Source organism: Passer montanus, unplaced genomic scaffold (genome assembly GCF_014805655.1).
Source record: "Passer montanus isolate IOZ18808 unplaced genomic scaffold, ASM1480565v1 scaffold7, whole genome shotgun sequence".
In the NCBI taxonomy this organism is placed as follows: domain Eukaryota; kingdom Metazoa; phylum Chordata; class Aves; order Passeriformes; family Passeridae; genus Passer; species Passer montanus.
This window is the reverse complement of record NW_024372147.1, coordinates 1,785,723-1,810,770: the sequence shown is the minus strand read 5'-3', so window position 1 is coordinate 1,810,770 and position 25,048 is coordinate 1,785,723. Positions and strand designations below refer to the sequence as shown.

At 37.5% G+C, this 25,048-nt stretch overlaps 1 protein-coding gene across 5 annotated transcripts in view; it reads right to left on the bottom strand.

The window, feature by feature from the left end:
• Nucleotides 1-25,048, bottom strand: part of FANCC (FA complementation group C) — a 77,551-nt gene that overhangs the window by 26,336 nt on the left and 26,167 nt on the right. For all 5 annotated transcript variants that reach the window (XM_039729744.1, XM_039729745.1, XM_039729746.1 and 2 more), the window contains exons 5-7: nt 4,893-5,012; nt 4,119-4,183; nt 1,858-2,022 (exon numbers count right to left, since the gene is read on the bottom strand). In XM_039729744.1, coding sequence (XP_039585678.1) covers nt 1,858-2,022; nt 4,119-4,183; nt 4,893-5,012 — 350 coding nt within the window. The remainder of the gene's footprint in view (nt 1-1,857; nt 2,023-4,118; nt 4,184-4,892; nt 5,013-25,048) is intronic.

Sequence of the window (25,048 nt, the reverse complement as noted above, 5' to 3'; positions counted from 1 at the left end):
AAAGCACATACACACATGAGAGTAAATTAACAATGACCAGATTTTGCCACTATCAACTTTCTGGCTGTTTTTGTGACAGTATGGTAGATATAGTGTGCCAGGAAAAGAAAGCTAATAAGCTTACACAGAGGTGCTGCAACTCTAAGATATAAAAACCATACAGGAAGTTAACTGTAGTGATTATACTCCCACAGCTGAACTTGCAGATGGCCCCACCATTGAGTTCTTTGGAGCCCTGCAAGTGCCCTATTCTCTGGGGCAGTTTCACCCATGTTCAGAAAGAAGACATGTTCAGAACTCAACAGAGTAAGGGAAAATAGAAGTCAGTTGTCAGAGCAGGGAAAAGATAAAATACAAGCACATTCACATCAAGACCACACGAGTTCAGTGACAGTCCTAGAATAAATCATGCAAAGCACACGTGATCCTGCATCTGCTCTCAGGGCAACTATCACAAACTGCACTTTTGCTGAGGGCCCTGCAAGAGTCACTTAGTCAAAAGCCACTATACCAAGAGCCAATATACCTGTGAAATCAGGTATATTTGTTGACTGTGCTAAGTAAGTAGCTCAACAGTTAAAAAAGAGACATTTGTTTCAGTCAGAAGCACCTCTTAGGACCATCCAAAGAATGGCCTTACTCACAACATGGAGTGTAAGTCCATCATGATGGACTGCCCACCAGCTTACTGATAAGAGAACAAAACATCTGTACACAACCTGTGAACTTGCCCTCAAAGTCGTTCAGACTTGTGGAACATGAACAGCCAGAAGCCACAAAAGATTGACAAGTGGAAGAGTGAAAGATAGCTCTGTCTTTTTGGGCACATCTTTCACTACAAACTGCCACATTCACACTCCTTTTTCATTCCTTTTCCTCGACTTCTAATAACACTCATGGATTAATTATTGTACTTTTCCACTAATCATCTACTTCTGTCTGGAGCCCTCAATGGATCACCACAAAAATCTTCATTGGAACATCTCGGAAACTATGATGAGTACAGAGCAAGCAATTAAAACTGATTAAAAAAGGAGAGAAATGGATAATTGACATAAAATGTTCACAAGGGACATTTTCTAGTATAAAAAAAATTGTTTATAACACAGCACTTCATCTACAACTTGAATAAAGCAATTCTCTTTAAAGAGAATAAAGCAGGCTGTGCTTTCTCTGACATTTTCCCTTTCCTGGCATAGCCAACCTTGCTGATCTTCAGGTTCACTCAGGTGGTTTTCATCCATAGACTAATTTTATGAAAACAGTGGGTTTAGTGGTAGTGAAACAAGCAGAGCTGTATTTCACAAATTGCTCCTCTCTCAGACTCATTAAAACTAATTTGCTGAAAACCAGGAAAATTTAAAATCTGGAGAACAAATTTCACCAAAAAAACCAAACCAAACCAAACCAAACCAAACCAAACCAAAACAAAACAAAATTTGAAAACATCAAACAAAAGGATCTATCTTACACACAGAAAAATTAAAATCACTCCCAAAATGTCAAGTTAGGAATGGTAATACTCTTATATGACACATAAGTGACATTTCTGTGAAAAATTATCACAACTTAAACAAAATTCCTAAAATCTATTGAAGATTTTAACCTCCTTTTTCGGAAATAGGTGAGACAGAGTCCCAGTCAATATTTAAAGCTATTATGCCACAGTTTGTGCATTAGAGCAATGCAAAATTGTGCTTTGGCCCACATCCTTAGCTCTGCTATTCAACTGCAAGGGAAGTACTTTACTAAAAAAGTATAGAGTGCATTCAGCATACAAACCTAGAAAAAGGGCATTGAATTGAATTTACAGTCTTTATGAAAAAGCAAAACAACAACACAAACCCTGCTACTTACTTTAAAAAGGCCTCATTCACAGTCTCTAGAAACTCTGAACTGAGAATTTCTTTTGATGACCCTCCGTGGTAAAGAAGGAGAGTTTCCAGCAATGGAGTCAGATCAGGCAAAGTAATGAGTGGCACACAGAAAATGGAAATATCATTCACACGACTGGCTGAAATGCTGAGGGAAAAAATGAACACAGTTCATATTTCAGAAAAGTCATAAATTCTAAACTGTTAAGCAAAAAAAAAAGAACATTAATAATTACAGAATATTAAATGTAAGGCATGCATACCTAACTGCTGAAAAATTATTTGCTAGAATGACTGTTGACATATCATTCCTTATTGTGCACAGAATGTTAAGAAGTCAGATAAAATTTTGATATTTAAATGTTCAAAGCAAACCATGCAAGGGATTATCAACACAATTCTGAATTGAACCCAGTTGTGTTGGCTCCATCACCACAGCCTTGCTAGCAAACCCTTCTCTGTCTATCCCAGGGCCAGTGAAGGAAGACTAGAGACTCATAGCTCCCAGGCAAGTTTCCTGGAGCCCCAGATGAGACAAGCTAGCTGCTTTTCAGGGCTCTTATTGCTTTTTTAACCTTTCTTTCCTCTGAACAGAAACAAATTATGAATCCTGCTGTCCTCAAGTGCTCGGCTGGAAAACTTCTGTCTTAACACATCTATAGCTGAATATGTAATCCCTTTGGATCTTAATACACAAACCACTTGCTGGATCTTCTCACTAAAAGTACATGGTTAGAATGGTTAAAGACAGTGGAATCTGGAGCATAAAGAAAATACAGAAACTTTGGAACTTTAAAAAAATTAAAATGGTGGAGACTAGATTTGCAAAAAGAAATCACAACTTTCTCAGAGAATATATATTGTTTCTAGCACATGAAACTGTAGCATTGACAGGAAGATACTTATGAAGACCAAGAACTATGAAACACTGAAAGAATTCTAGCAAATTAAAGTATTATCCTATATTGTTTGTAAAAGGCTTCCCTGAGTTCCTGCAAATGTCTCCTGCTTCACTAAAAGAAGTGCATTCTCTGAAAGAATCTGAAAGTATTTTCTTTGAGGAGTACCGATACTACTCCTGAAGACCTGAGATGGGAATTACGAAGGCTGCTTGGCAGTATGGACACGAGGTACTAATTATCACCATTTAAACAGAAGAGAAATAAAAAATGAAACATTTTCAAAGATGCCCATTTCTGAGTAATTACCTGATTAAATATTTGTTTAAAGTTTCTTATACTGAAATACCTCAAAATGCACTTTTGTTACAAGTGTTTTTGTAAGAACAGTAATTAATCGGATGATCTTATTGTGCAACAGTATTCTCCAGGATACACAGACCTGAAACTCTACATCAGCTCCCTTTACAAAATTATGTTTCTAATTCCTTATCCAGGATTAGCAAAATTTAGCAGATGAATTTACTCTTACTTAACTTCAGAAGAAAAACCCTGTAAAGGTAGTTATGTTCTACATAATCTTCAAAATATGTTCCTGGAAAATAGTGCACAATCCACTCCACTGCGTACAAGGAATTTGCAACCATATTACCATCTGAATTTTTAAAATATCACTAAGTGCAGAAAGGAGAAAACGTACACCCCAAAAGCAAACTACTTTTGTCTCTGGAATTTGAACAAACATCATCATTTCTAAACTCAAAAATCAACCTCAGTTCAAAGTTTTATCTTTCTCCCAGCAGAAATCAGGTATTTTTCTTCCCAACAGTCTCAGCCAGCTTTTCAGCTAAGACTGTTTCACCCTACTTTTTAAAATGTGGGCATTTAGTTCCTACATGGAAAGAAACTTCATGATACTCCTCTTTAACTGCGTGCATAATTTTAAGACTAAAATCAGTTCTAAACAAATTCAGCTCATTTAATCTTCCTCACCAAATATCTAGATGCAAAGAGGAAGAGGAGGATAATAGCCAAGTTAAACCAAGAAAGGCAGAGATCAGACAGCAAAAGGACATGATCATGTGACAAAGAGTGACAACAGCACCATTAGGCAAGTGATCTTTGAAGGTCCCTCCAACCCCTCTACTACTATTTTAAATACAAACTCTTACGTGAAGCCAAGCTTACCAAGCTTGTCCACACCTTAAATTATCTAACATACGTATCCGAAACTTTTTAACTGAAGCCTAAGTTGCCCAAGACTGTAAAATGATCCTCACTGAACTGTAATCAAAACATATCAAAAATCAAAACATATCAAAACTTATGTTTAGATAACACCTACCTCTCTGGAATGTTAAGCCCATTGAACTGGTTTTCTCTGAGTTCAGTTACTAATGAAACGACCATCTGTTAAATAAAGTAAAAGTAAATAAAATACATTACATTTACTGACAATAAGCAGACATTAGTTGCATGGTTTTCTGTATGACTGCTAAGGATGTACTGTAACAGTTAATAACTTCCTCTGTTCATCTATTTTGATTTTTTAATTTTCTAACTATTGATGTCAAATTAAAGCTTTCCAAATCACTGAACAAACTGTACTGCAAAATGTTACTTTACACATTATATACTTTATACATGCTTTGTCTAATTTGAGTCAATATGTCATGAAATATTTTTCCTATTATTTTTTTATATCTTAAATAGAAAGGTGACTTTAGCTAACATTTGGGGCTTATCTCCGATTTTAAACACAGCAGATACAGTAAAAAAAAATTCAGAAGTTACATTCTAATACAAAATATAACAAATATAATTTTAACTTCATGGGGAAAAAATAACACTAGAATAGGGTTTTTCTTTTGTTATAGCACAACAGGAATGGGAATTTTGTTTTTATGAATATTTATTATAGTGTAATCTAATAAAAATTTCTCATTTGTCCAGAGATCTCCCACTTCAGTTTTTCCCTTAAAAGGTTGTAAAAGTAACTGAGGTAAAAAAAGATAAACAAAGTTCAGTTCATGTTCCTTATCACAATGACAGCTCCATGTACGTGCTTATAAACTGGTGATTTATTATTGTCAGAATCTCAATTACACAAAATACTTACATTTTTAACCAAGTGACAATAATAATCTGCTGACGTGTAGCCCAGAGCTGATATGAATGTACTGGTTTCTGTTTCATTATTTTCCCACTTAGAAGAAGAAAGGAGATGGCACAGCAAACTCTGAAAAATCAACATAATGGCAGTAAAGTTGCATGCTAACACCAGCTGTGTAAAGGGATAGGACAGCTATTGAACTCTGTCTGGGGTAAGGCCTTTTGATCAGCTGTGGCCATTTTCCACCATTGATGCAGAAGAGCAGACAGCCCCCACCAGTCATAGGAAAATGTGGGTTCATACACACCATGCGATTTCAGCAGCTGTCCAGTCGCAATGGACACCATTCACAACAAAACCACAGACTGTAGCTAGGTTTCAACTCTCTGAGAGCCATTTCAATCATCTGCAGACTTGATCAGTACAACGATCAAGAAGAGCCAGTGTGAAATTAACATCTATTTTCTCAGATGCTCTGGGATTCAGAGTCTGGTATCATACTGTAATTTGCTTAATTTCCTCATTATCTTGAGGAGATGTTGATAAAAATCTTATCTTGACATTTACTTCCCCACCAATTTCACTACAAAATGCTTTACATTTCATTAAAGCCTTTTAAATACATCAAATGAAAATCTAAGCAATCCTTTTATGATGGATTCTAAGTCAGATTAACAGATTTGGCACACTGGTTCTGCAGGCGTGCTCAGGGGACTCTGAGCATAGTACTCATGTTTTCCTAATTCTTCAGCCCTATACTACAGCTCTGCTGTCATTTGGACAGATCTTACACCGCAGCACATTCCCTAGCAAACTTATTATAAAAAACAAAAGTGTGAAATCTTGAGCAGGTTTTTGCATCCTGGGGTCACAACTGAGCTGACATGGCTCTAAGTTGATCATCAAACTATCTGCTCTGCATTTTTTACAGCTTTCATTTCTTCCTGTCTTGACTGCTACATGCTGACATAACAACAGTTATGTTCCCTTTCCAAGGCTCATTTCAGGCTTTATGTATCACTGACACTTATAGCATAAACTTTATATGGCACTAAGTATACAAAACTCTTTGTAACAGAGGACCAGGATTAGTATACACTGGAAAAGGCCTTCATTTAAAAAACATATGATTAAAGTAAAGTTCAGACAAAACCACTGTGACTTTTATGGGGCTGCTTCATACCTTCATTCTATGCATTCTTATTAATAAAAAGGGGAACCTGATGAAAGATTTTTGAGGAAAAAAAAAAGAAAAAAAAAGAAAAAAAAGAGGAAGGAAATCTCATTAACTGATTTTCTCCTTTCAGAAACTCAAGTATTTATATATGCTTTTGTTGAACATCCCTAAGCAACTACTTCAGAAGTCCTGGAATTAGATATATTCAATTCATGTGTTCCATGTTTGATTGATGTGAGAGAGAAGAATCAGCAGAAGAACACCAGAGGTCTAAGAAAATTCACAATTATCAAAATAAGTGAAAATAATTTGGGATACCTTATTTATTGTACTTCAGGATTCTTTTACTACCTTGAAGAGTTACGTCAAATGTCTAAATATCCTTTTCCTTCATTGTATAACTTTTTTGTACAACTTTTTTCCCAGATAGCCTTCAACAGGAGCAACTGCTCTGGATTCCCTGCAATCCAACTGCTCTGGATTCTCTGCCATCCAGAGAATTCCCACAAACAAAAGGGAAGAAAAAATGCTGTGACAAAACAGTTTCAAAGTAGTAACTTACATTCAATTTTTGCATTCTTAAGAAAAAGACAGAAAAGAGCATATTTAAAAAATGTACAAGCCTCTAAGTGTGTCAAAAGCGAAAGCTAAAATCTATTACAGTGTACAATCTCCCAACAGGACTTAATTCATTAATAAAAAATAATAAACTTTATATATTTTTATTGTCTTTTGCAACTATTACTAAAGTTAAATTTTCTTTTCAGAACACTACCAAGGGTACCTACAAAACAGGATAGTTTGCCAAGTGGAATGATATAAGGGACCAAACTGCAAGTCAAAAAAAAATAAAGGAGGCGTTACAACAGCAAACCTGGGATGTCACTTTCGTGAGAGGTAAGGAAGGGGCTTGAAAAGTCCAAAGTCTCTTGGACTCATTAGTGAAAGACTTACAAAAATCTTGACCAGTGATAATAAACATAAAAATCTCTGAAAAAGGATTTGGCAGGCTGATATGGCAGCAAACAACAGCTAAATGAGGGAGTGGCTTAAAACCCTACATTTTGTAACACTACAAAATTTATTGTCTAGTGACCCTTTCTGTAATCAGGATTTTCCTAAGGGTAAAATAAATTCAACACTCTCTTTGTGAAGAATACTTTCGAAATTACTTTCCCCCTGCCCTTGTGTAACAGCCAGTGTTAACCAAGCAGTAGAAGAAAAGAGAAGACAAAATGACTATACATCATCAGAGTCTGCATATGTCCTACAACCCATTTCTGCACTGGTTTTCAGTTAGTTATTGTTTTGGGGTTTTGCTTGCTTGCTTATATACTTGCTTGGGGTTTTTTGTTGTTTCGTTTTCAATTTACTAGATCTGTGCAAGGAATTTGCAGAGTTTTTCTTGAAATGTACAAAATCTCCAAGCAGCCAGAAGGGGGCAAGGTAAACACAGGCAAGGAGATATTGTAGTCAAGATGAAAGGAGCTATTAAGTATTTATATAAGACAAATAGGTATTAAAGATGGAAATATTTACAATTCAGCTCTATGTCTTATGTGTTTCATTTTACTGACAGTGTTGCAGTGAAAAGCCTGAGACATCCCTACATGCAACAAAGATATTTGTTAAAGGTAAGTTAAAGCATTTGTCTTTTTCAGTTTAAAAGCTTACTCTTCTAGAACACATACAGAAAGTTCTCCTTCTCTCTAGAAAAAATAGCTTATTTATTTCTTATAGAATTCTGGTTGTAAGTGATAATTCTTTTACTACTCTATATTAACAGAGAGCTGTCTGGAAGAAAAATTAGTACTCATGCTTCACTCATACTTGACAAATAAGTTGTTAGAATAAGGAATATTTAATGTCATCGATGGGATGGGATGGGATGGGATGGGATGGGATGGGATGGGATGGGATGGGATGGGACTGAGTGGGACAGTAGGACTGAGGGCACCCCCAGCAAATTTGCACATGACACCAAGATACGTGGTGCGGTTGATTCCCTGTGGAAAGGGATGCCATCCAGAGGAAGGAGGGGCGGGCCTGTGTGAACTTCACAAAGTTCAACAAGCCAAGTGAAAAGTCCAGCACCCCCACTGGGGCAATCTCTAATATCGATTATCGGGGTGAATGGATTGAGAGCAGCCTTGCAGAGAAGGGCTTGGGAATATTTTAAATTAACTCTTTCAGAAAGTATTATAGAGAAATAAAAACTATTTCAGATTTTCTCACGTATATAGGAAGCAATACAAACATTCAAACCTTGTGACAAGTTCCAGTATTACATTGTGAATCCCCCAAGCATTTTAGAAAATCTAAAAGCATGACATATTACAGAGCCGCAGTATCAAACACTTATTTAATACTGATGACTTTTAAGGAATCATTTCAAGATCAATACCTACGAGATATTCAAGTGCACAATGAGAAAATTATCAGTACTAAATGTACTCCTGTACTGATGGTATCAGCCAAGGATCCTACACTACCCCAGCAAAATTAACAACCAGTGATCTGCATAATCATCAGTTACTCCTGGCAGTGAATCAATTACCACTCACTGTCTAATCCACTACTACCACATTCTACAAGCCAGGAAGTGGATCTACAGCAGAAATGCTGCATTCAAAAGGAAAAATAACACGGGGTCTTTAATTTCTGCATTTACAAAATCAAGATGGCTGGAAAACAAACACTAGTCAGGCACACTGTAATATCTTAAATGACTTTTTTCTTGACTTCTCTCACCACTGAGTAGGTAAGAATGAAACCACCTTGGCTGTAATTGCAAGAGAAGAAATCCATCCCCCAGTCTAGGATTAAAGGCATGCTATTCAAAATCCCATTCAACCTGAAACTGAATTAATGACTTTTTATAAAGCACTCATAACAACCAACTTCTTTGAACAACCTTGCAAGTGACTTTATTGTACCGATGCAATTTATACTGAGTAATACTGCAGATAATTCAAAATCCACTGCTACAGAGAGATTTCTAATACCTGTAACAGGCAGACAATCCTATGAACATTACCACAAAAACATAAACTCATAAACTTTCTTTATTAATGTAAGCACACTGCTTCATATCTACAAGATCCTATAGAATACCTCCACTACCTCCCCACTCCCAGAACAAAATTCAGTATGGCATATGGGATAGGATATGACTGATCTGCTGAGGCAAAGCAAGGGAAGAAAACAAACTGTCTCCAGTTCTTAGACCTCACAGTAGTTCTTGTTCTGTGGATGGTCCAGAGCTGGGATACTAAGACAAAGAAAACAAAAGGAGAGGATAAAGAGAAAAAAGAGAAAGAAAGCCAGAGAAAACAGAGCTGGGATACTAAGACAAAGAAAACAAAAGAAAAGGAAAGGATAAGGAGAAAAAAGAGAAAGAAAGCCAGAGAAATGAGAGAATGAGAGAAAAAATAAAGAGGGGACCTTTTTCCCTTTTGCAGTTCATCTGGTGCATGCTTCTTATGTAAACTAGACTTGTCACACAATTTTGTTCACTCATGCACAGCCAGCACTTCTCCTGGAAGTGTGGTGGGGATGGGGAACTAAGCGTGAGTCTCAAGGCAGAGCAGGATCTTAGCTCAGAACAGCACTATCCCAGCTCCACAGGACTCTCTCCTTCAATCACTGTAGCAATACTCAGAATGTTTGAGACAAAACATGCTTAGGTCTGATCCTCTACAGTGCCCCCTCAGTCAGTTTGCAGATGAAACCAAGCTGGGTGGGAGATTCAATTTGCTGAAGTGTAGGAAGGCTTCACTGAAGGATCCGGACAAGCTGGATCAATGGGCTGAGGACAGCAGTATGAAGTTTGATATGGTGAAGTGCTGGGTCCAGCCCAACACTGGGTCACAACAACCCCAGACAGCACTGCAGGCTGGCCAAGAGAAGCTGGAAAGCTGCCCAGCCAAAAAGGACCTGTGGGTGCTGGTCAACGACTGAGCAGGAACCTGCTGTGCCCAGGTGGCCAGGAAGGCATCTTGGCCTCTATCACCAAGAGTGTGGCCAGCAGGACAGGGCAGTGACTGTCACCTGCACTCAGCACTGGTGAGGCCACACCTTGAATCCTGAGTCCAGTTCTGGGCCACTCACTGCAAGAAGGCCATTGAGGAGCTGGAGCAAGTCCAGAGAAGGGCAACAAAGCTGGTGAAAGGTCTGAAGCACAGGCCCTATGAGGGGCAGCTGTGGGACCTAGGGATGTCTAGCCTGGAGAAAAGCAGGGGAGACTCTACAACTATTGCCCTCTACAACTGCCTGAAAGGAAGGCGTAGGGGCTGGTCTCTCCTGTGTTACAATCTCAGTAACAAATGACAGGACAAGTTGCACCAGGGGAGGTTTAGACTGGATATTAGGAAAAATTTCTTCATTGAATAGTGTTGTCAGGCATTGAAACAGACTGCCGTACTGGTGGTGGCATCCCCACTCCTCGAAGTCTTCAAAAGTTGTGTAGATGTGGCACTAGGGTACGTGGTTAGATGGCAATATGGCAGTGCAGTGTTAACATCGGACTTCATGATCTTATAGATCTATTGCAACCTCTATGATTCTAAAGTGGACTAAGTAACTAAAATACTTTTCACACAAGCTAAGCTAACTTTCTTGATATTCCTCTTTAAGTAATGAAGGCTGATTTCCATGTGCTATAAAGGATTTGTTGAGTTACTCCATAACATTTTTGGAACAACCATCTCATGAAGCATGTGACTCCATGAAAGTGTGGAAATTACTTTTCTAGAGCAAAACTTGTCGCTCCACTGGTTTAAGTAACACAGTCCCAGGCAAACATGAACTCAACTAGCGACCACAAATCCAGCAAGGCAGGAGGTGCTTTAGGTTCTGATACTGTATTTACCAAGCAGGGATCCAAAAGCTCTGAACCCTTTTACCCCTTTTCTTTCTGAAATGGCCAGTATTTTCCTGTACACATCAATAGGGAAAAATATAGAAGCTTGAATTAAAGGCACAAATAGTTCTGAAATTAGACCTCAAAACATAAACAGAACTTGATTTTTATTACAAGATGGCAAGTTTTATGATAATAACTGTATTTGTGTAGCAACTGTCCTGGAATTTATGACACAGTTTCAAAGACATTCCAGCAGAGGCAGTTTATTTCTGGAAACTTCTCAACACACTTTCCAAAATATTTATGGTTCTGAATGTTCTCAGAAGCAGATGTGCAAATCAATAGCTACAATGCATTTTGAACAGTGGAGATGGATGTTTTCACTGAGATAAGCCATTCAAACCTGACACTAATTAAGACTTCCCAGCAATGATACTGTGCTCTTTTTTGCCATCTTGGATGAGTCTATCAAAGCAATAGTACAGCAGGATGAAACTGAATAATCTATCATTTATTCTGAAGAAATACTTTTCTTAAGTATATTCTGCTCAAAAACACAAAGTGCAGTTATTTTTTGAGGAGACCATTAATGGCATTTTGCAGAAAATTATGATCTGTGTAAATCTGTTGGAATAAGTACAGCATGGACACCCAAGGGGAAATTTCTGAAACCTGATCAAGTAACAGATTTATTTCTGACCTTTCTATTCTGTTGCAACGGGAACCAGATTTTCTCAGCTCTACTAAAAGAAAGCAGGTATAACATGAAAAACTACATATTATTCAGAGGAAGCTTTAGATGTAAGTGCTATTTCTTATTTGCATTTAATAAGAGTTTGGAATGAGAATTCCTTGTATGTCAACTTCAGGAGTCTGTACATCAGTGCTGCTCTTAGGTGTTTCCTCTACAGCCAGATGGCCCATGGCTTTCAACGCAGGTCTAGAATTCAAGAAGTCAAATTCTATTTCAAATCTGACTGAAAAGGTAATTCAAAACTGTATAATCTATTACAGTACAGATAAATCAGACAATATGACTTCCTGTCATAATTTAAAAATATAAAAACACTACATAATAGGGGTTTTCTTTAAATGTAGGATCCTAACAGCCCACATTACTTCCCAAATCATTTAAACAGAGTCTTCAGTAAGCAAGATATACACACTGCTCTGTTTTATAAATATAAATTAATTTTTTGTTTGCTAGCTTTCAGCAGCTTGAATTCCTGTATTTTTTAGTAATGTTTTCTTAAAAATCCTGCCTAAAGGCCTGTGAGTTTTATCATGCCCCATATTCTCTAGATTGAATTGACAATAAAACACAACAGAGTTGGTACTTTTAAAACTTTCTTACTACGAAGTAAGCAGCCAGTTCTGAAGAATCATAGTGGCTAAGTCTGTAAATTACAAAGCAGTATGCTCATTTAAAGACCATTTCACCAACTGTTTAGTAAATCAATTCTGGGACTGAGATGCTGACATAATGCAATTCATACTATTTCCACACACTTATCTATTCATAACAAAGTCTGTGACTTTAAATTTTTCTTCTAAGACCTCTTGTTCACTTGCTCTGTGGCTCCAGGAGAAGACAGAAAAATAGTTTTCTGCAAACAAAATCAAAATGCAAAAGAATACAAGGTGTGGGAAATGTAAGCACAGAGTGCTCCTAAGGCCTTAAGCATACAAGCTCAGAGATAGAGATGGATACTGTGCTTAACCTAAGACCTTTATTTAATAAGGCTTGGAACAGAATAGACATGAAATAAAAATATTTGTAGTTTAAGCACAAATATGTATTAAGCAAGTAGCTATAGGCCTCATATAAGTGAACAAATATATTAAGTGAAATAGTAGAAGATTTCAGAGTTTCACAATAGAACTTGTTGCAGAGTTGATAAAAAGTAGAAGATACAGCAATATGTTTCTGTAAAGTTATATGATTGGATAGAAAAAGATGCATTGCTGTAAATCATGTAAAACATAGCAATTAGCAATTGGTTATGAAGATGCTAGCGAGCTTTGTGGAAGTAGCTGATTGGATAAGAAATTTATAAAAGACATTGTAACTAGAATATGTTAGAATTAATGGCTTCTGACACAAGGTTGCTAATGGGATAACTATGGATGAATCAGTCTTAGTCTCACCCTTCCATGAGACTGGTTTTGCAATAAACCATCTTTTAAATGCCTCATCAGTTGACCCTGTCTTTCAGCATCCCGAACAATTGGTGCCCACCATGTGAGGAACAACACTTTTATCTCAGTTTGGGACTGAGAGGAGGATGGTTAAGGGAAGCCCTGAAAGAAGGGTGAGAGTCGAGCTCCAGTCGCTGCTGAGAGGAAGATTACCATGCTTGCTGGACTGAGCCTGGCATGAGCCCGACTTGGATCACCTGCAAAGAGACGTCAGGTGAACTCTGGGGTGTAACAGGACAAGAGATGTCCAAAGAACAGAGAGACGTGTATACTCTGATAAGATCTAACTGTTGTGCCATACCCAAGCAAGAACTTAAAAGATCTTTCAGGTTGGCTACAGAAAAATTTTGAAAATGCAGATTTTAAATTTGCTTTTACTATGTCTTTTTGGGATGCTGCTGGAGTTAAGCTATACTACATGTTTACTCATCGGGGTTTCACAGTCGCTTGGTTGCCATGTGCTTATCGAGATATTGAACAAACAGCTCAGTCCTTGGTAACTCCCTCAGCTCTGCCACTCGCTGCAGCTCTGCCTGTGTGGCTCTGCCTGCTCAGGCAAAACCCCTGCCTTGGGTGGGCCCCCTCCTGCTCCTGCTCCTGCTCCTGCTGCTGCCCAGACTGTGCCTGCAGCTCCAGTTGTGTTACCTCTAGCCACCTCTGATACTACAGAGAAAGGGAAAGATAAGAAGGAGCTTGAAACTTTTAAACAAACTATGGAAATACAACAATTTTATGACTCTTGCACCCCTCTAGTTTGTTTAAAAGTTTCAAGCTCCTTATCTTTGCCAGAGAGCTCCCAAGGCCTCCAGCATACACGCTCAGAGACAGAAATGGATACAGTGCTTGACCTAAGACCTCGGAGAAGGCTTGGAGCTTTCTGTGCTTGCATTTCCCACCATAAGGTATCAAACACCATACATACTTAAATGTCATCTAGCTTTTAAAGTACTATTTTACTCAAAATTATTCTGCTTTCTCAACATTTTATAAAATTCTCAGTGGGAGAATTAGGGGAAACTACGTGGCATATATTTGTGAACAACAATTATTATCAGTATGTGAGAGCATATTACACAAAAAAAGTAGTAAAAATAATTTTTAAAAATCTTTAAATAAACCATTGATAAGCTAACCAAAAAGTCCAGTCTCTCCTTTAACATTAAAACTGGTTAAAACACATTTCAAAATACTAAATGTTAAACCACATACACACATACACTTCAATTACTAGCTACTCAACACATGTAGCTACTCAACACAAACTCTTACTTTACCGAACTGAGTCCATTCCAGTAATCACTCAGAGGTTTTGCAAAAAAGAAACCACTTCAGTTTCAATTAACATTACAAAAGCTTGGAATATTCCTCAATTGGGTTCAAAGTGCCTAAGTACAAGGATAGGAGAGGTTTGCTTCCTACATTTCTTTCTGACATTTACTATCTGGGAGTTTTTCTGTTTCAGCACAGCTTGTGGATGTATACATCTACAAGATGGTTTTCATCAGCTAAATTCTGTGCCAGCACACTAAACAAAACTGCTGGCCATGTTTAGGATTTACTGGATCTTCTCATTTTATTTTTTCTTCACTTGGAACATAAGTCTGATATCTGCCTACATCTAAATCTCCATTGATAACCATGAAAGACTAGTTGATCATAAATAAATTATTCTGCTAAACACTCCTACACAGACAAGGATCTTGTCATTCAAGCATGTGATCAAGTTATAGAAAACCTACAGATAAATGACTAGACTTCAACTAAAAATAAAACAAAACCCCCCACAGGAATAGTACTACTCTTTCAGAAAATTAATACACAGTCTTCATTGTTTTTCATGTATTCCCAGATATAAAAACAGATTCTCTGAAGTTCTCCACACTCTACCTCATGATTACCCTTCACCATGTTCTGTCCCTGACTTTCAGTCAAGCTGCTTTAGGTGCTCTGATATTAGGCCAAGTTCCTCAACTTTGTTTTAACAGTCATGAATACATTTTTCTCTTTAAAAATATTTTAAAAGTATGGCAAAAAGCAATGAAAACCTACTAGAAAAACTTAAATGAAAAAAATTTCAAAATATGCTTTTTCTTTAGAAATTAAAGTATACTATGAATTGTATTACTCTTGCTGATACATGAAGCTTAGTAAAAAGACTAGGCTCATGTTCTACCTCTATTTCCTAAAATGGATGAAAAATGTTACATGATCCTAATTTCCAAATGAAATGTGGAAAAGAAAATTATGGGGAGGAGAAGGGAAGGCTGCACTGTTTTTCCCTCACCAATTCAACCTCAGTTACCTTCTGTGACACTGCTACAGTAAAAACACGCTGCATTACTACTGCGGCTAAGACCATGAAACTTTTTAATGGATGAGTTCCAAAGCCTAAGCTCCATCTGCAAGTCAATAACAAAACCCTCAGAAATCATAAGAAAGAAGCTGAAGAACTATTGGGCTGGTAAGCTTTTGAGTCTACTCTTGGCCTCAGACAGGAAAAGCAGTTTCAAATCTCCTTCCCTTTACTCTCTCCCTTCTCTTTAAGAAACACCCACCTAGAAAGTGCTATTACTCTTTTTATTAAAAGGGGGAGACTTTTGATGCTGAAATAAAACACACATTTACACTAACCTACAAAAGGAAATTCAATAGCTCTACCAGAGTAAACCATAAATCTTTCTTCTTTTTTTTGTAAAGCTCTCTGGTTTAACTAGCTAGTGATTTAGAATTAATGTCTTTCTTCCCTACACCATTTTCAAAAGCCAAAATGCAAGCTTCCCACTAAAGAATTCCTTTTATGCACACAAAAAAGGTGTGGAAAAGATGAATAAGTTTAGAAAGAGTGGATGGATTATAAGACTGTTTCACTTTTACTTTAAATCTGTGAGTTACACAATTTCTAGAAAAATTATAATCTCAAATTTATGATTTTTTCAATGCATGTATGTACCCATTTTTATACTTCCAATAGGTACACATTGCAAATACTGCACCTAATTTACAATGATATTCAGGAAAAATTACTTTAATCACTTTGGGGTTGGACTTCCTAAGTATCATGCTGTTAAATGCTTAAGGGGAGAAAATTGTCCACTGAACTTCTTAGCAAGAAAAGCACAGAATACATCTATAATGGTGATACAACAACTGCTGGTCATAGTTATATTAGATTGAGCAAAAATATCTAATGCCAGTAGAATTTCTTCAAATAGAGACCTCTTTTTGTGTCTCAGTAACAAATCATTACTCTTTACTAGAGCCACCTGGCACGACTAAAGTACTCTGAGAAATGTCAGCTGCCTAGCAATTTGTGACACTTGCTGTTAAAGCTCAAGCAGCCTTGCAGGAAAGCAGAATTCTTGGTTTCTCATTTTGTTCTTTGAAACTTAGCCTTTGTTTATTTTGACCCAGAAGCTGAGAAATCCTTTATAATCATGTTAGCCTGGCATTGTTAAAGAAATATATTTGAAGAAGAGAGGTCTGTTTTTTCCTAGCTGCCCATTCATAATACCATTCTATTTTCAACTAGAAGACTACAGTAATGTTTGCAAACTTGAAAACATTGCAAATTCTCTTACATCCTACCAGTGCAACTGTCTACAGGTGACCAGAGAAGGTCCAAATCAGCTTAAAATGCTGATTCTCAAAAGAGCTAGTGAAAAGACTAACTAACTATCTAGATGTATAATCTTCAAAATGTTCAAAATTATCAAGAACTCCCTCTGGCTGACTTTACAAAAATGAAAGAGCAATGGAAAAATGAAAATACTGACAGTGAAGTCAGCAAAACTTCAAGACAATAGGCATTAGAAATAGTTTATGTGCTGTATATGAAGACATCTTCATTCTAAAATGTTTTTTCTATGTTAAAAAGATCCAGCCTCACTCTCTTCTTGTATTAATAAGTTTAACAACTTTTATCATCCTCCTGTCCTTTATGAATTGTTTTAGAAGCTATTTTAGAAATCTCAAATACATACTATCATTGTATCAATTGCTCATCTTTGATTCATCAGTCAATTCCCATTTTCATTGCAGTATTTCCCCTTACCCACACCTAACCATACCTAAGAACCTTGGGGTCTTTAACCTTTAACAGAACTGTACATTAGCAAGTTTAAATTTCTACCAAATACTGCTATGAGATGTGGGTTTCCTAAGGTGTGTACACCTTAGGAAGTGCACTTCCTTCAACAGGATAAAGTCCTTGGTATGTGGGACACAATTTAATCACACAAAGGACAGAGAAAAGTGCCTGAACTGCTTTTTACTCCCTTGAGACACATTGCAAAGCAAGCCAACTTGATTCTTAAAATTCAATTTTAACTAGTAATTTCAAATTTGAAAAGTCTCTTATCACATTAAGAGTTCATGAAGTCATTAGGCTTTAATAAATTATGTCAGATCTTAAACATGTGCCTATGTTTCACGTAAGTATTTTGTCCTCTGTTTTGATTCAAAAGAAAATTCACTTTGAACTGTTACCCACTGACACTTAGGACATTTCTTTCAAGCTCGTTTACAAACTTGTTTCCACATATGGCTAATTACAATTTAAAAAGTCATCTACCAAAACATACGCTTTGATGCACATGCACTAAATTAAAAAATAAAATTAAATTATTTGTCCTCAACTGCAGCTGATTAACATACTCCAAAAAAGGCCTGTAAATGCTAAATAACAATTTTCATGACACCAAGTTTAGCTGCTCAAATTTACTCTATCAAACTCAGATTCCAGATATGGATATGTCAAGGAGGAGAAATCAACTTCCAAAGGAGTAAACTGGCCAAAAGGGTAAAAAAGACCAGAAAGTTCCCCTTCATTTTGGTTGAAGAAAAGGTATTGTGCTAATGGCTACGGAGACAATGCATTTTACAGAAACAGCAAAACCACACTGGGCACTGAAGAAAAAAAAAATCAGGAGAATGAAAAAAAGATGAAAAGCTTTTAAATTAAACATAATACATCATTTAACGTAAGGCCAGAGGTTATTTCTTGCTACAAAAAACAACAAAACACTCAGGTTTCAAGGTAATGTGTATTTTAACAACAAAAGCCAGAACAGAGCACAACAAACTTTTTGAAGAGCCCATAGATAGTACATTATATACTATTTAGTTCAAGCAGAACTGATTTGGTAGGTAACAGCTGACAGAAGCAAGCAGCCAAAAGGAAGGGTGAAGGGAAGCTATATTTTTTCAAAATTAAAACCTCTTAATGGTCTGTGGAATGCTGTTTACTTCAGCTCTTTTTTACAACCACGGCTGCATGGAGAAGGGATTGACTGAAACATTTGCAGCCTGTGGCCACCCACACTCTGGGAAGTACTACGATTAAAGAGAATGCTACGTTGTTGTATCTGCCAGCAGTCTGTTCCATGCTGTAATTATTATACTAGCCGTCTTCTTATAATCTATTGCATCTGTTGTGGTAAGACCCCAGTGTAAGCACTGTCCAACAAGAAAACCACTGAACCTGAATAGCAAATTATTTTTAATGTGCATAAATGGTCTGAAAACTGGATACTTTAAATACTTCTATTTAAAGTTTATGAAAACATTTTGCCTTACAGGATAGCCAGTGACATAGAGAAAGCAGATCTACCACTGAAATACTCACTTTATCATAACTACTTAAAGATACAGTCTGACACAGCATCCATTCACCCCACATCTTTATAATGAACAAAGTTGTTGCGTTAGATCTTTGAAGCAAAAACTGCGTGAATTCTAGATAAGACACATATCTAGAAAACACTAATATATCAGAATATATCTGTCTCTGTTATTACATACACTGAACATTTCTGATGACCCTATGATTATAAGTGCTCCCTTCCTCTACAAGAATATTTAATATTTAATAGCAACAGCAACTTTGAAAATAACAAAATAAGCCCTAAACACCAAAATAAGTAGCAGTTCTCTAAGCAGGAATTTTTGTTTGAATTCTGATCTCTGCATTAAGTGGTAAAGAAGTTCAAAACTTGTACTACATGCATTCTCTTTTTTTTTTTGGGTGTTTTATCACACAAAATCAAGCAGTACAACACAATTATGCACAACACGTAGCTGTTATTGCACTCCTCTCTAACAAATGGTACAGGCAGCCTGTACCATTTCAACACTTTTGCCAGGAGTTGGGTGCGAATGCTCCTGTGAAAAGCAGACTGTCTACGGGCTTTGACTATGAGGTATCACACTAACCAGTGTGCCAACACCTAGGAAAAGAGGGAAGAAGGATATATCACAAGCAAGGCTGAACAAAAACAATCAAGGACTGAGTAAAAGCCCATTTATCTCCAAGCACTTCAGACCACTTTGAGAAAATATCTTTAGACCCTCTTACATATAAGCCGTTGATGGAAGGCAAGGGTAAATTCCATATATAATGATTGAGGAAAACTGCTAGGACCAGTGAAAAACATAGAAAAAATTATTAGAAAAAGTATAAACAAGATACATACTTTAATCACCATCAGATGTCTTTCATCTGAAGGAACACACTATGACCTCTGCAGTGATCAAAGCTCCTGATGATTATTTGCACAGGTTAGAGGAGGAATGACAACACTTTTTCAAACATACCAAAAAAGCCATAAGACCCATAAAACCACAAAAGTGAGTCTCAGAAAGTGATTAAGGAACTTTGAACTACTTTGGCCTCCAGGAGACTTAACATTTTCCATTTGTCTCTTGGATGCGTGCCTCCTGGAACACAGACGTCCCTCTCCCCAAAACTGCCCGGGAAAACCAGATCCCCTGCTCCATGTCTTCCCATCCCTCTTACACTGACATCCCCTTCTGATTATTTTGTGTTTTATCATGGCAAAATACTGCAGTGATATTATCACAAAGGTAAGAAATAGTCCAAATCAACTAGTTATTAATCTTAGTCCAAATACTACTCAAATTGTTTTCCCTTTACAGAGGGGAAATGACAACGAAAAGTTTGAAAATTCTGTATTGTCATAGAACCCTGCTAAAACCTATGCTTTATGACAGATTCTTTCCCCTTTAACTTTCTCAGTAACAAATAGCAGGTGAAGTATGTTCATAATTTTAACTCAGGTATCTCTGTTCAGCTCTTAATCTCCTTCTTTCAAAGTTGTCTAGATAAGAAGGAAAAAAATATGTTTCTCAGTATGTCCTCTAGCAACTCATAAGCCTTTTAATGGACACATTACCCATATATGTCATTAAAGTAGTATTCTTATCTCATAGAGAGAGCCTTTATTATAAATCCAACATTATTTTAATACATCTTCCATCAGATGGTCTTGGGGCCCATATCCCCCGTGGAATGACAATTCACAAGTGATTTAGGCTCTTCCTAACATAAAAAAGACAAACTAAAGAACAGATATTGAGGTTCACTCTAATTTGAGCACTACATATTTTCTCCATGTTACCTTAAATTTCTTTCTCCTAGAAAAATGTGCACTTGAAGACTTTCTTCTATAAAGAGTTAATTATTAAAATAATACCTTTTAGGAATAGAAAGAAATAGAAGAGAAAAGCTCTTTACATTAAGTTTGGATTACTTTTAACATATGTATGTCCTTTCCTAACAATTTCTAATGTCTTCCTAACCATCTGACAAAGTGTGCATACAAATAAAAATAGAGGCAATGAGTTTGAAAGATGTCAAGTATATTGGCCCCAAAATCAAATCAACATTCTTTACCTAAGAGTATATTGTAATTCCAATTCTACTGTACATCCTACACAGCATCACAGAATGGTTTGGGTTGGAAGGGGACCTTGAAGATGATGTAATTCCAACCCCCCCACCATGTGCAGGGACACTTTCAAGGCACTTGGGCCTTGCCTGAGCTACGCTGCAGCCGTGCCTGTGCTGGCCATACACCTTGCTGCCCTGGAGCCTGACTCCTGCCCATGAGTTCACAGCTAAACCTTAGGCCTCCCTTGTCACTGTGGGCCTGATGTGACAGTCACTGGACTCACGGCTGACCCTGGTGATTGTCACTGGACTTGCTAGGCTCTTCTTGTGCAACTGCACCATTTCCACGTTCCAGCACAGCTGCACCTGCCTTCTCCTCACCAACAGTTCCTGGCTCACCTTGCCCTGTGGAGCAGCCTGTCTTCTGCAGCAGTGTCAACTGAGCTAGTCTCAACTGCCCCCGAAATACAGGTTTGTTCTGCACTTTGAGTACTACTCTACTGAACTGGAAGATGGCTGGCTCACCTTGCCCTGTGGAGCAGCCTGTCTTCACACCAACTGCAGCAGTGTCACTGAGCTAGTCTCAACTGCCCCTGAAATACAGCGGTCTCAATACTCAGTTTCACTAGGTGTCACTAATAAGTCTTTTCAATTAGCCCCTCTATTGACTACCCTCACATCTTACATGGATTAAGAGTTGATCTACATCTACATTTTGCCTCACTGATTTTTTTCCAAACACTTGCTGAATTTTCCAGCCAATGGCAATTCTGTTGGGCGAATGAATTTACCTTCAAAAATGCGAAAATTAAGAGCCAAAAAGTGTTTCATTTCTGAATTTATTTACAGATCTTTTGGCCACAACTGGTTTGTTATTATTCAAGATTAAGCTCTATTTTCACCAAAAAAAACCACACAAGCATTTTACTGCATGAACTGAGGTCAGTGAATGACAAGGATTTCTTATTCTTGACTTTGTTAGGCCTATGGTACAAACAGCAGCATTTTCCCATTTTAACTGACGTGACTGCAATGACACCATCTCTGGTTTTTTTTGCAGAGATGGTCACTAAAACTGAGGATTCTTTTTCATAAATTGTTTATTCCATTCTGTTTTGAAAACCTTTCAAGATCTGAAAAGATTGCTTCTTGAAGAGTTTTGCACAAGAGTACACTTAAGGACAGTTCAGGCCACTTGATGAAGGATATTCAGAAGACATTTTATACAGTGCATCCACATGCATGATATTCTTAGTACACTCTGTCTTGCTCTAGTCTTCTCCACAGGTGTGTTATGCCTTTGTGCAACCCTTTGTGCTTGTTTCACTTAGCTCAGGAATTCTGCTTCTTTCAAAAATTACTTGAAGCTTCTGACTATATGCATTTATTTATATGCAGCTTTCCCTATGGTGAGGGCTGAACTGGAACTGTTTTTCTAAAAGCAAGCCTGATGTTGTAGAAAGCTTAATGTCTGGCACCAGACAGAAACTTCCCTTTTTGTGTTATCATCACATATTCTCTTCTTATATATTTAAATGAATAATCTTTCATTGCTGTTGGGTTGGCTTTGTGTATTGCCAAAAAATATACCAGTTATTCTACAGAACAGATGGTCTTCAGGAAAGAGTCTGGGCCTCTTCAGGTTTGTTCTGCACTTTGAGCACTACTCTACTGAACTGGAAGATCTATTTTTTTTGGTCCACTGTCCCAGCTTCTGGCAAATGTCATTCAGTTCCATCAAGATCTGCATGCCCTTTCAACTCACCTTTTTTCCTCCTTCTCTGTCAGATTTGCTTTGATAAGTGGCCCTGACAAAACAAGTATTCAATTTTTCCATGCTTTAGCTTTGACTGACAAAACCTTTTTTGTTTTCTTTTGGCTCTAACTGTCCAACTGGTGCTTGATGAATACAACCAATCACAACTGTGGTCTATACCTGCTAACACGTAGCTCACCACTTGTTCCAAATTCTAATTCACACTATGATCTCTTGGCTGTGAGTCAGCCTTTAAGTTTGTAAGACTGGCATTTGTTGGATCCATTTCTGATGGCTTATCAAGTTAGAAATTACCTTAAAATCTGCATTTCCCACCTTCTCCATAGGATATAAGCCTATGGGGCATGAAAAATTGGATTAAAACTTCATAAATATTAAGAACATTAATAATTGCATAACATAACAATAAAAATTCTAAAAATACATTGTTCCAGAGCTTTAAGGCTTTAACCAATCATAAATTATAGGAATAACCTAAAAAAACTCCAAGCATAAATAATGCAATATGACAAAAGGGATCACTAGCCTGTAATTATTCATAATCTCTTGTGTGTTCAGAAAAGCCTCCAGAACAGGCAACCAGTAGCAGCAGGAAATATGGAAACTGTTCTTGTTTCCTTTTTTTATAAGACATGTTTATTTAATGATTGCTCTTAGCTTTAACTAAGAAAGGAAAACTTTCAAAACACAGCATAGCTGAAGGTAATATATATATGTACAAGAGCTAATTCCCAGTTTTTATTTTCACCCTCCACTCTGGTGAGACCCCATCTGGAACACTCCATCCAGCCTGGGGTCCCCAACCCAGGAAGGACATGGACCTGTGGCAGACAGTCCAGAGGACAGACACCAAGATGTTCAGAGGGATGGAGCACCTCACCTGTGAGGAAAGGCTGAGAGAATTGGGGTGAGCCTGGAGAAAAGAATGCTTTGGGGTGACATAATTGTAGCCTTCCAGCACCTGAAGGGAGCCTACAAGAAAGATGGAGAGACTTTTTACGAGAACATGTGATGACAGGACAAGGGGAAATGGATTTAAACTAAAACAGAGCAGAGATTTGATATTAAGAACAAATTCTTTACTGTGAGGGTAATAAAGCACTGGCACAGGTTTACCAGACAAGCTGTGGATGCCCCAACCCTGGAAGTTTTCAAGCTGGGTGGAGCTCTGAGCAACGTGGTCTAGTGGGACCTTTCCAACCCAGGCCATTCTGCGACAAGTTTAATAAATTATTAGCAACCCACCGTACAATACTGCCTTTTTATCAAAACACATGCAGGGAACACCTGGGAAAGGCCACAACAGCCTTGCATTAGTCTAACCCCTGACAGCACCTAAGTTACCCCCGCGCAGGCAGGGATGCAGCCGGACACAGCGGCGGGCGCTCAGGGCAGAGATCGCCATCTCCCGGCTCCGAGAGCGCCGGCTCTCGCCGCGGACCGCGCCTGTGCCGGTGCACTCAGGAAGGCAAGGCTGGCTCCTACCCAGAGACCACACACAGAAGAATGCGTGATTTGTTGTACCCCACATCGTGGGGAAAGTCTCGTGCCCACAGAAAATAAATGGGTGACAGCAGCAGCAATTTAAAAAAAGGTAACAGAATGAATTAAAAATATGGAAGCAGCAAACCAAGAAATGTGATGAGAGACACACTATGAACATTCAGAATAGATTGGCTAGTTTGCCCTTAAATAACACAAATGAGCTACTAGGAAACCATGTAATAAGGAAAAACAAAGGAGTGGAAATACAGAAGAACCTGTGCTGTTCAGAATACTACTTGTAATTTTACAGCAGTGAGAGGAGGAAGTGAGAGAAAAGGAATAGCTGTTTCTTTATGCTTCTTTTTATTCAAGCTATTTGAGTTTTTCATTGCAAGTACTTCAGAGACAAGGTTTGAAGTGCCCACAAATAAACTGTTCACATATACTCTTTAATATAACAGATCCCTAGATAGAAAGCCCTAAGTGCTAAAACCCCCCTTAAACATCAAGAATCAATCACTATCAAAACAAGTGAAAACACAGATAGAATTCTTCCATATCTGTGGAAAAATTATCAGCAGAAAAATAAAAAAGTCAGTTCAACTGAATGCACTGTGAATACAGCAAAGATAATGAAATTAATTTTCCTATCAGTGAGGATCCTGAACTTTTGCCAAAAATTTCAGGACTCTTAACACAGAATTCTCATTACTGCAACCAACGTTAGAAACTAAAGAGTCGAAACAATGCCACACAATAAGAGCAGCAGAGAAGCTGGCTTCTAAACTTGAGACTACTATTAAAATAACTGTTCAGTTTTCCTTGGAAGTATATTTATTAGCATGCTGTGAAACAGAAAACTGTGTACATATTAATACAAAATGAATAGATATGTACCTATATGTAATAGGAAGAGCGCCATCTACTGGTACACAAAAATACACACCACTGTTTCTAAGTTGTAAACAGCTGC